Below are 13114 nucleotides of genomic sequence, written 5' to 3'. Positions count from 1 at the left end.
GTTTCGAATAGAAGTCCCCAGGGTCAACCATCGGGGGATATTCTGTCCAGGGGATATTCTGTCCGGGGGCCAAAACGCACCCAACCGTACGAATCTACAAAAAATGCAAATTAAAGCTGATCAAATTTGCTAACCAACCTATGTATTGGTTTAGCTGAAAAAAAAATTTTCGCAGCCCGTGGACTCTCAAAGAAAAGAAGAAATTCAGAAAATTTTTGTCTTGCGGTATTTCTCATGTTTGCGCAATAGCTGGAGCTCTTAAAAATTCTTGAAAAAAGGCACCGAAACTAGAGATTTCAATCTATAAAATGCTTTTTTTAAAATCCCGATATGATTATTTTTCACTAAGTTACAGTCTTCCAAAAATCACTTAAAAAATTCCTAAAATTTTTCTGTTCCTTTAATTTATGACATGAGTGTATAAAAAAAATAAATTAAATCTTAATTTCTATTTCCCCTACCGTCTACGACGGCGTTTACGTTTGTTGGCCGGTTTGTTTGTTCCCCCGAAGTTGATTTGTATACTAGTTAAACTTCCTGGGACTCTATTACTCGTATACCACCCAGTATTTTGATGATACTCGCTGTATGACGCTAGCGTGTACGCACTGTAACGTTCGTAGTAATGTGGTTGGTAAACATCTGCCGCTATACTTGTGCTTGCTCCACTTTAAAACTCATACGTCTCAGTTGGATTGTAGTATAGCGTGTCATCTGAAGAGCCGTTCGGGTAACAATGGCTATCGGTTGCGGCATGGTTTGTCTAGGTGGCGCCGTTCGCTCCATCTGCGTCGTCCAATTTTCTCGGTCGTCCTTAAGTCTTTCGTCGGGTGGTATGCATAGCTCCAATACCACCTCTGGTGTTGCTGGTCTATCTTCCTGTGTTTGCGTGCAGCAGTCTCTTGTCCTGTTTGTTGCAGTTGATTGCGTGGCTTCGTCACTTCGTTGGCATTTTGTCTGCGTTTCAGCGTTTTTTTGTCTTTGGTCGTGTAGGTGGAGGTGGCTTTGGGTCTGCGCGTTTGCTAGTTTTGGAATTCTGATTGCTTGTATCCCGATACTTTGTCTGCTATTACCTTGATCTTTTACCGTCACTTTTTTGTTTTCGGTGGTACCCTTCTTTACAGCTACTTCTGCGATGGTCTCGTCAATGTGCCAGCTCGTCCGTGGGTTTACTTTCAGGGTTTTATTTTTGTTTATTTTTGCCTCCTCAATTTTTTGTTTTCTTTCATCCTCAGATTTTTGTTTCCTTGTCTCCTCAGGTTTTTGGTTTTTCCCCACCCCAAGTTTTTGTTTTCTCACGTCATCTGGTTTCTTCTTTGTTTTTTCTCTTTTCTTCAGCTTCTCTTCCTATTTACTATTATTGCCTGTTTTTATATTTTGAGGCTGGTCTTCTATTTCTATGATTTGTATTTTTTCTGTATCGTTCGTTGTGTTTCGTCAAGCTTTCCACTTTCTTGTTGGTCGTGACATTGTGTATTTTTCAGGCAGTGGATCTGGTATCCCTGAACTGGTGTATTCCTTAATATCCATTGTGGCTGCTGGTTTTTGCCTGAAATAAAATCCAGTTCGATTCTGGTTTATTATTTTATGCACTCTGTCGTTACTTATGATAATTGGTAAACTTTTCCACGAACTCGAAGATGCAGCGCTGGTATTTGACGAGGAACTTGACGATCACGAACTTGCCGAGGAAGACGAGCTCGATGAGGATAAGTTTGATGACGATGATGACGATGAACTGCTTGATGGCTTGGCTGGTGGCACAGAAGTCGATGTTATTTCACTGTTTTGTGTGTTATTTGTTACAGCACTGTCCATGTTGCCTCTCTCGAATGCTATGATCGACTGACGCTGCTTGGTCATCCCACCCTTACGGGACTTACTTTCTTCTGCACCTGCGTGCCATACTTTGTTACCCCTTCTTTCCCCATCTTTCCTCCTCTATGCTATCTCGTTAATATTGTGTGGCGTCATCTTCTGGAATAACTTTAAATCTTTCACATGCGCTCTATAGATACTGCCGTCTTCGCTCTGTACTATCGAAACTGTTCGACCTATACGGTCAATTACTGTAAAATAGCCGGTGTATTTGGCTGACAATTTGGCTGAGAACTGAGTTTCAGCTGACGATAGTGGATATTCTTTTTTTGCCACTATTTTTTGCTTCTATTCCAGGTGTCCAGTCTCAACGCCGTAAATTGTAATAATGACTTTGTTTCGTAAAAGCTTTCGCCGAATTTACTCTCGTCATTTCATGTGCTTCTTGTAGCAGCACTACTCGTTTTATCATGTCGTCCGGAGCCTTGTAACCGTGCAGCAGCGACTTTAAGACGTGAGAGTGAGGCTCTCTCGCTTCTTTTGTTCTCTCTCTCTCGCTCCCATATGGTTTTCTCGTTTGCGAGTTCGGCTGAGTCTTTGCGGTAGTCTTAGCGCAGCAGATATGTGGAAATTGGTCACTGCGCATAATTGGGAGGGGTCAACACGAGGTGCTGACCCGAGACAATTAATTTTAAGACGACACTTGTGCTCTAGTGCGCTGATCGACCAGTCGCTTTCTTTTCTCTACCTTTTTATAAATTAAATTTCTCCAGTGGTTTGTGGTTTTGTGGGTGAGGCTGTTTAAGCAAACCAAGTGTTTGTACTGTTTGGATTATTCACCTAAGGAGGCTAACGGCGGTGCTTACCCGGACCTTTCATCTACCCGTGGATCACCCAGGGATTTCGAGGATGCAACGTCGTCCAATTCCAGCAGTAAGTCCAGATTTTGGCTCACATATATATAAAATTAATTTATAACGTTGTATAATGTCTCTCTCTCTTCAACGCGGAAATTTCCCGCCAATCTTTGCCCATTATTCTCACTCGTTATCAATTAATTCCCGCGCGTTTCGAGTCCGCGAATTCTTTTGAATTACTTGTATATATATATATAAAATTAAATTAGTTTTAAGAAAAGGGGAAAATTGTATATAATGAGGGATCTTGGTTAAATAAATTTCATAAATTAAATTTATTCGAGTAGTAATTATTAACTATCACCAGAGTCCTTTAGCTTTAAGTTTATTTTCAGCCGCGTGTCCGGTCAGGACGAGTACCCGCTTCCTGAGAGTTTTCCCGTCTTTTGGAACCAGAACTTTAGAATAAATTAAGGAGAATTAATGATAGAAAATTTAAGTAAAATCAGTAATCTCGGGAAATTTAATTGACTGTGGTTCTTGGCTATCTGGACACGCAGTAGCCAGGGCCCACCGTTATATTTGGCGCCCAACTCGTGTTCCTCGTCCTGAAAAATTTTAGACCTGGTGATAGTAGATAATTTAGAATTATACCAATTTATAATTATAAAAATCACAAATAAATTTTGAATTTTCTTGTAACACCCCTATTACCGTTGAAGAGAGAAATTTTATACAACCAAAAATTGTGTTTATTGCACTGGTTGCCCAAAAATTTAATTATGTTATAAACTTAAATTTTAATAATAAAATAATAACTGGGTGAAATAAAATTTTAAGTATAAAGCGCGCGAGAAAAAAAAAAATCGATAAATTCCTGTAGCGCCGGTTAGACAAAGCGATACTCACCGGCTTACGCATCGGTCGCACGCGTCATCAGTAAACAAATAATAAACACCGGTAGAGAAAATAAAATAAAATAAAGTAGAATAAAATAAAATAAAGTAAATTCTTTAGTAAAATAACAAAGAAAATAAAATTTCTTTGGTGACAGTGTCATCCAAAATAAAATCAGAAGAATAAATAAAAATTTTGTTGAAAATAATTTTCAAAATAAAATTTTAAATAAATAAAGTAGTACTTATCTGGTTTATTCTGGTTTAGAATAAACCATTCTTTCGAATAACCGGTAATTTGAACTTATTTGGCATATGAGTCACCATAAATAAATTATTCTAGTATAATAAATTAAAATCAGTAATTACCGGTCGAGAACAGTCGTTAAGATATTTGTTTGAGGAAGTTTATTCTAAAAGAATAATTAGATTTAGTATAAAATAAATAATTAAAATAAAGTCAATACTGTCATCCTAGTATTGACAATAATTATCCAAGTAATCGGATAAACGTTCTCCGGAAGTTAATTCCGGTAAAATAATAAATTTTCTTGAGAACAAATAAAACTAAAGCTGTCATTTGGGGATTAAATATTAGTCATCGGTTTAGATAAAATAAAATTTTAATCCGGAAATAAAAATTATCCGTGTATATATTAATAATTGTGCTTCGTCATTATTTGTTTAAATTTAAGTCTATTTGGGCTCGTAAGCTGATAATAGCCATCGAGTAAAAATAAATAATTGAGAATTAAGTTGTTTGAAAATGAGTAATACGCGACCATTGACGCGCCAAAATTCTAAACAACAGAATAGGCAGGATAGCGGGGAGGTAATATTTGACGGGGTTGGTTCATCGAACCAGAGTAATCAATCCAGGGTAGTACATTCACCACCTTCGAGTACTACCGTTTCGTCCGCGAACTCGACAATGTCGGTTCCCCCTCCCACGGTACCCAGTATACCAAGCTTGGTTGTCACTGCAGGCACGCCGCTGCAAAACAGACCACCAGTCAGGCGTAGTTTAGGAAATAATTTAGCGACGGTACCAAGTACCACGTCAATGGTCACCACGATGACCACAACTATCGTTACAACCACACCGAGTACGGTAACAACTACATCAGTTACAACAATAAATACACCGATAACAACTACTACCGCATCGGGGTTAGTCAGAACGAATAATTCACCGGCAATAAATTCGAATGCGCAAATAAACCAAAGAATAAATAATAATAATTCACAAGCGTCTGTGGACGGGGTATTTGTTGAAAACCCCCCACCGGTACATTTACCACAGATTCAGCCTAATGCGGGATTCGTTTCTTATCCTGGCACCGCTTCAGTTTCCGCACAAGCTGAACAAGGGGTTTCTCAAACAGCGATAACTCAACTTATGAGTTGCATCCAAAGTTTGACCCTTGCTTTAAACTCGCAGCGGGAAAATACTTTACAAGTGCCTGTACGACTTAACACACAAACTGTTCGCACCGTAACTCACAGTTTTGGCGACGGGGAGTGTGGTACAGGACACTTGACACAAGATACTAGGGCTATGACGTCTTCAGCCCTCCCGGCGTACGAACAACCTGGTACCAGTGGAACCATGAATGTCCACAGTAACTTAGCAGGAATAAATAATAATATAAATAATAATTCAAATATTGATTCGAATGCAAATCCAAATAATTACCCACCACAAAACAACAATTTAAACAATAATATTAATGTAGATAATAATTTTAACAACAATAATCACCCGATCGGGTCACAAATTAATAATGTAAACGATAATAATTATTGCGAACTAAGAAATAATAATAATTATCGCCCGATGAATAATTACGGGAATAACGGTAATGATAATTATGATATATTGGGGGAAAACTTAGGAACCGGTGGCTACCATGACAGATATTTAAATAATAATGGCAGTGAGAGATACCAAGGGTTTTTCGAGCAACCCAGAGCGAATAATTTAGCGTTACCAGATGTCGCGGCGGTCTCGTTACGTAAATGGCGGGATATAAGAGAAATCGTGAGATCTTGGCCTGTACGATACCCGCAAGGCGATTTATCCGCCAATAGTTTTCTGGCTTCATTTGAAGCCATGGCGTTTCGCGAGGGTTGGTTAATTACGGATTTAATAAAAATCCTCGGCTATATTTTTGTCGGTAAAGTTAATAAATGGTACGATACTTACAGTAGGCATTGGATAGATTATGACCATTTTAAGCGGGAATTTTTACGAGCATTTGGCTCACATAAAACAGATACGCAACTCTTAATGGAAATTGGTCAGTTAAGACCAGAAGCCGGTGAATCTTCAACCGACTTTGTTTTCCGAGTACAACAGAAATACGGTGAAATGCGCAACCCTCCTCCCGAATCTGAACAGGTGACGTGTATACGTAACCATCTACCTAGAAACTTATCAACGTTGGTATTTTCTAGGCTAGTAAATAATTATGATGACCTGTTATCGGTATTACATGAAGCTGCCGTATTATTAGAGGAGAACAAACGCACGTTAGAGTCATCCGAGAAGTCGAGTTCCAAAACGAAAGAAAAATCGCGTTTCTCAGCAGTACATACGTCACCGCGTAACTCTATTTTGGTTGATATGATGAACGGGAAACAACCACTGATTATTGAAGAAATTCGTGAGGGTGAGGACGGTCAATTTATTGTTTGCGCGTCGGCAGCAACGGTACAACCTCCTCAACAAAGTTTTTCATCCTATCGTCCTCAAAATAATAGAGCGCGAAATTCAAATAACGCGAGTAACAACGGTAGTTTTAACGTCGCACCGCGCTCGTATAGTGAAGTTACTGCTGGTCGAAATTTAGACCAAGATTTCTGTCACAATTGTGGACAAAATGGTCACACATTTGACCAGTGTAACAACATTAGAGTTGATGTCTGTAATTTTTGTTTTAGAGCAGGGCATATTAAACAAAACTGCTTTCAAGCAAACGGTGGTCCACCCAACAAAGGGTTTAACCAAAATTTTAATTCCCGTCGGTCGAATGGTCCTGCCCAAGTAAACTTTAATAATAGAAATAATTATAATAACAATAATAGAAATAATTATAATAACAATAATGTAAATAGAAATAATTATAATAATAATAATAGAAATAATTATAATAATAATTCGTATGTAAATAGCAATAATTTTAATCAAAATCGTGGGCAATCTAATTTTAGAGTAAATGAAAATGGCAATAAAGCGGCAATCAGTTTCATGAGATTAATCGGGCAATTTCTCATTCTCAAGGCGATAATAATGTAAATAATAATCGTAATAATAACCCCTTTAATTGCGTCGAAGTTCAGTCGACCAGTGCTGGCGATGCCAGTTACCCTCAGTCGTCAAAAAACTAATCTCGCCCTCCTATTCCCCGAGGAGAAAGGGCGCGACATCCAGAAAATCGGTTAAACGAAGGAAAAGGGGAAATCGGAGCCCTAGTAATTATCGCGCGCACCAAATCTGGTTAAATAAACCAAATAAATTTAAAAGAAATTCTGTAAATACTTTAAATAAAAATTCTGAACCTGACGGCGTCTTAGCGAGTACTGTCGGTTCGGTTGAAAATTTATATTATGAAGGTTTAGGAAATAAACACTCGGAACCTGACGGCGTCTTAGTGAGTACTGTCGGTCCGGTGGAAACTAGTAATTATGAAAATGTTGTAAATAAAACTTTGGGACCTGACGGCGTCTTAGAATTGAGTACTGTCGGCCCGACGAAAGAAATTTATAATAAAAATTCGGTAAATGTAAATTTAACCAGACCTGACGGCGTCTTAGAATTGAGTACTGTCGGTCCGGTAAATGAAGTTTATAATAGAAATTTGCTAAATATAAATTCAACTAGACCTGACGGCGTCTTAGAATTGAGTACTGTCGGTCCAGTTGTTCTAACCAGTGGTGAGCAAGTAGGCGATATTATTTTAGAAAACCAAAATTTAAACTGCATTGGCTCCGATATATTTAATAGTAATAATTTTGAGACTGAGGTCGATTTAAACGACCTATGCGACCCAGTTACGGTCGAAAATAATTTTAATCAACAAGTAGATGATTCAATTAGCTTCGAGAATGAGGATGATAATAGTTGTGATAATAGAGTAGAGAATAGGTGTGTCGAGGAAGACATTTTCTCGGAATTTTGTAAAATATACGATAATGTAAACGGTTTATCGGTCTTTAATAATTTGTCTGTTTTAAATAAAGATTGCCCTATTTTAAATAATTTATTTGTTTTAAATACTGACGAAATTAACCGATGGGAAGGCTTGAGGGAAGAAGCACAGCCCACGGTTAATTTACCAGATTCTAATAATTTAATCGAAGATATTTATGAAAATTTTAATCGGGATAATTCTTATGAAGTTCCTCTAAATCTTTTGGAAAATTTTGAAGTTAGTGATTTCATTGAGTCAATTGGTTCTGATGAATCTGAGGAACCAGGTTCCGTTAATGTTCCTGAGGTGCCATATTTATGTGGATTGGAGCCACTCGAAAATGATGAGGAGACCGAAGAGACGTGGGAGGAAGAATTGGATCCAGGTTTTGAACCTGAAGATCCCGCGTTAACTGACTCTCCACCGTCTTGTCCTTCATCCCCACGTGCGTCGTATTTACCAGAAATATTTAAAGATAAAATATTACCCTCACGTATCGCAAATCGTATTGCATCTCGGACCAAATTTTATTCCGGTACTGGTCCAGCACCACCTATAATTACAGCACGAATACCTGTGTCCATTTGGATATTCGGGGTGCAAGTAAACGGTATAATTGATACGGGAAGTGAAAGGTCCTATATCAATCGGCGAGTTTATGACCAAATACGTGAGCTAAGCTCTGGTCAATTACAATCAGACGATACGAACCGTCGGGGAGTTCTTCTCGCGAATCACACCGAATGTAAAACTATCGGCGGGGCTCCATTCATTATCCAAATTAGTACAATAGCCGGAGAGCAATATTTGAGTGTCCTCGAGGACCTGAGCTATTCAGTAGTCCTGGGTATGGACTTTGCTCTTCAATTTGGCTTATTAATTGATTGTGCTAATAAAACTTGGAAGTTTAAAGGCACTGATGAAAGCCATCCTTTTCAATTAATAAATTGTAATGATTATAAAACCCGTTGTCAATCACTAACTTCCAATGAACAAAAAGATTTCGATGAATTTTTAAAATCGGAAATGTCAAAATTCGCGGAGTTACCGAACCAAGGTCTAACTGACCTCGTGCAACATACGATTACTTTACAGCCGGGAATAAAACCCATACAAATCCGTCCATATCGGCGTAGTCCTGTTATATCGGCGGAATTAAATAAACAAATAGACGAGCTGCTCGAGAAGGGTTATATAAGGCCCAGTAACAGTTTCTGGTCGTGTTCTCCGGTCATGGTGACCAAAGCCTCCGGCGATTGGCGTTTCTGCGTCGATTATCGACCAATCAACAAATATACTATTTTACCTGCTCACCCTCTTCCAAATATGCTACGTATTTTAAGTGCTTTACATGATGCAAAATATATAACTACGATGGACCTCAAGGAGGCGTTCCATCAAGTTTTAATGGCACCGGAGTCCATTCCTTACACTGCCTTCTCCGTAGAGGGTAGGGGGCAATTTGAATGGGTTCGTATGCCTTATGGGCTCGCGGGTGCACCATCAACTTTTCAAAAAGCGATGGATAAGCTCCGTGAACGTTTTGTAGCTAGAGTACATGAAAGAAATCTAACGAGGTCTTGGATAGACAAAGTTTTCGCGTACCTGGACGATTGGGTAATAATAAGCGAGACCTATAGCGAACATAAAGCTATTTTAACTCTAGTTTTTGAAATATTTCGCGAGGCTGGATTATTAATAAATCCAAGTAAATGTAAATTCGCGAGGTCGGAGGTGAAATTTCTTGGTTTTATAGTAGATAGGGAGGGTCTACGACCTGACCCTGAGAAAATAGCACCTATCGCGAATTTCCCGCGTCCGACGACTAGAAAACAGGTACGCAGTTTTTGTGGATTAGTTAACTGGTACCACAGGCATTTACAAAACGTCGCGAAGGTCCAAGGACCTCTAAATAAATTATGTAGCGTGAATACTGAGTGGAAGTGGGGAGATGAGGAAGAAAAGGCTTTCCAAGATCTTAAACAAGCTCTTGTTAACGCGAAACCGTTGGCTGTACCTCAGCCAAATCTTCCGTATTATTTATACACCGATGCGAGTGATACGGGTCTAGGCGCGTTCTTGGTTCAAAAAGAACTAGATACCGGGAAAGAGTTTCTTATAATATGTTTAAGTAGACCGTTGCGAGGTGCCGAAACACGCTATACTACAACCGAGAAAGAGTGTTTGGCGGTTGTATGGGCCGTAAGAAAATTAAGATGTTATTTGGAAGGATTTCCATTTGTCGTAGTTACTGACCACGCTTCGTTAAAATGGCTCCATACACTAAAAAACCCGAACGGTAGGCTTGCCCGTTGGGCAATGGAACTTTTGGCCCACCAGATCACGATTGAACACCGTCGTGGGACCGAGAACGAAGGCCCGGATGCCTTATCGCGCTTATACGAGGACCAGGAGCCCGTGGAGTGGTCCGAAGTCCTCGATGAAATTAAAAATAAAGGTGTAGATTTTGTACATATTCAAGTTCGCTCGTGGTACGACGTAAAGAAAGCAAACGTTAGAAAATACCCGGAAAATTTTGTTGATTGGCGAATAAATAATGAGGATAAACTAGAATATTATAAACCCGATTATCTAAAAGAATGTATAGATGATCAAGACGCGTGGAAATTGGTTTTAACAGAAAACGAGATTCCCGATATTTTGAAGGCAAACCATGATGTACCAGACGCGGGACATTTGGGTCGCGATAAAATGTACCATCGGATACGTACACGTTATTATTGGCCTGGTATGTATCGCGATGTAGGCGAGTATGTAGATAATTGTGAGACGTGTAAAAAGGTCAAATATAAACAGACCTCGTCTCAAGCGCCGATGCGCACGCGACAACCAATTGAACCCTGGGCCATTGTTGCAGCTGATGTGACTGGCCCATTTCCGCGATCTAAAACCGGCTATCAATATGTGTTAATAGTACAAGACCTATATACGCGATTTATTGAGGTTTTTAGGCTTCGTAAGCAGACTGGGTTAAATGTCAAGAAAAGTTTTCGTCGCGTTTTTTCACGTTGGGGATACCCTCTATTTTTAATCACCGATAATGGAAAAGAATTTATAAATCATGAGATTAAAGATTATTTAAAAGAAACGGGAATAAAATCTGTACCAACAGCGATCGCGCATCCGCAAAGTAACCCGGTTGAGAGAATTAACCGTACTCTGAAACCAATGATACGGGCATTTATTTCGAAAGATCAGACGTCGTGGGATGAGCACTTAGGTGAGTTCCAGCTCGCCTATAATAGTAGTTACCATGCTTCATTACATATGTCGCCATATTATTTGGTTCATGGTAAAGAACCACGGCTGTCGGGTAAAATAACCGGACTTGAAATCGATGACTTAGATTCAGATGATAATTCATGGCGCGACCGAGTAAATCGTCTTGACCAGCTACGACATAAAATCGAAGCTATAATGAAAGTAGAAAGTGAGAAACAAGCCGTATATCATGATAAGGGACTTAAAGAGCCACCTAAATTACAAGTGGGTGATTCGGTATATTACCCAAACAGAAAATTAAGTAAGAAAATTGATAAGTATTCGTCTAGTTTGGCTAACAAATTCTTGGGGCCAGCCATTGTCAATAAAATCATCAGCCCTTTAGTTGTTGAGTTAAAATCAGAGACTGGGAAAATTTTGGGCAATCATTATGTACCTGATTTAAAATTGCCCAGGCGCAGTCAGAGGCTGATGAAAACTGTTTAATTTGTTTCAGAGAGAAGAACGAGAGCGAAGAGTTCGTGAGCGGATGGCTCGCGAACCTGGGAGGTTTCGGGATGAAACCCACTGTCGCACGGTGATGCGACGGGAACGCAACGACGCTTTCCAAGCGGAGGCTGTTCGGCGAGGATTGGCGTTACCACGACCACGCCGTCCGTGTGTTGCCCCGGCATTATCACCACCGGTACCCTGCCACACCGTGGTCGCTCCGGCTGCACGACCAGATTTTACGGCACGCTGGCAGAAGGGTTGCACCCTGGCTCGGGCTGTGGAGAAGTTAGAAGGACGCCCATCAACAACTCGGTCTATACAGCCATCTTTTGTACCACCGGCGCGCCCCGTATCATCACCCGAGGTCACCCAAGCGCTCAAGCGCACTCGTTGGGACCCCATGGGGGACGAGACGTTGACCTCAGCGGAGGCTGAGGAGTTGGCTTCTTATGTGCCCACCACCGCTGCACCGGAGGTTGTCTTCGTCGGACCTGAAGGGGAATTGGTTCTACCTGAACCAGGGTCGGAGAAGGACCCTCTAGCGGAAGACAAAGAGGAGGTAGACAGCCAGTCGGACGACTCCGATCTATTAATTATAGACGAGGAAGTGGTCGTTGACCCTGTCGAACCCGCACAAGTTGCGGAAGAGTGAATTTGTCATTTATTTAAAAACTTATTAATAAATTATTCACTACCATTTAAATTTATTGTCAAAATTTCTTAATTAGTCCTTTTCAGCTTCCGAGCCCCAATCTCAAGTCTGGCGACGGGGAGTGTAACCGTGCAGCAGCGACTTTAAGACGTGAGAGTGAGGCTCTCTCGCTTCTTTTGTTCTCTCTCTCTCGCTCCCATATGGTTTTCTCGTTTGCGAGTTCGGCTGAGTCTTTGCGGTAGTCTTAGCGCAGCAGATATGTGGAAATTGGTCACTGCGCATAATTGGGAGGGGTCAACACGAGGTGCTGACCCGAGACAATTAATTTTAAGACGACACTTGTGCTCTAGTGCGCTGATCGACCAGTCGCTTTCTTTTCTCTACCTTTTTATAAATTAAATTTCTCCAGTGGTTTGTGGTTTTGTGGGTGAGGCTGTTTAAGCAAACCAAGTGTTTGTACTGTTTGGATTATTCACCTAAGGAGGCTAACGGCGGTGCTTACCCGGACCTTTCATCTACCCGTGGATCACCCAGGGATTTCGAGGATGCAACGTCGTCCAATTCCAGCAGTAAGTCCAGATTTTGGCTCACATATATATAAAATTAATTTATAACGTTGTATAATGTCTCTCTCTCTTCAACGCGGAAATTTCCCGCCAATCTTTGCCCATTATTCTCACTCGTTATCAATTAATTCCCGCGCGTTTCGAGTCCGCGAATTCTTTTGAATTACTTGTATATATATATATAAAATTAAATTAGTTTTAAGAAAAGGGGAAAATTGTATATAATGAGGGATCTTGGTTAAATAAATTTCATAAATTAAATTTATTCGAGTAGTAATTATTAACTATCACCAGAGTCCTTTAGCTTTAAGTTTATTTTCAGCCGCGTGTCCGGTCAGGACGAGTACCCGCTTCCTGAGAGTTTTCCCGTCTTTTGGAACCAGAACTTTAGAATAAA

General features: G+C 40.1%; 1 protein-coding gene across 1 annotated transcript in view; it reads left to right on the top strand.

Annotated features, from left to right (window-relative positions):
• The window catches only part of LOC130672936 (uncharacterized), a 181972-nt gene extending 169821 nt beyond the window's left edge, over window positions 1–12151 (top strand). The window contains exon 2 of the mRNA XM_057477753.1: window positions 11504–12151. Coding sequence (XP_057333736.1) covers window positions 11537–12151 — 615 coding nt within the window. The 5' untranslated portion in view covers window positions 11504–11536. The remainder of the gene's footprint in view (window positions 1–11503) is intronic.
• Window positions 12152–13114: the final 963 nt, after the last annotated feature.

The sequence above is a fragment of the Microplitis mediator genome, chromosome 1 (assembly GCF_029852145.1).
Source record: "Microplitis mediator isolate UGA2020A chromosome 1, iyMicMedi2.1, whole genome shotgun sequence".
NCBI classification, from domain to species: Eukaryota; Metazoa; Arthropoda; class Insecta; order Hymenoptera; family Braconidae; genus Microplitis; species Microplitis mediator.
The sequence above is the reverse complement of the archived record's forward strand: the minus strand, read 5'-3'. Positions and strand labels throughout refer to the sequence as shown.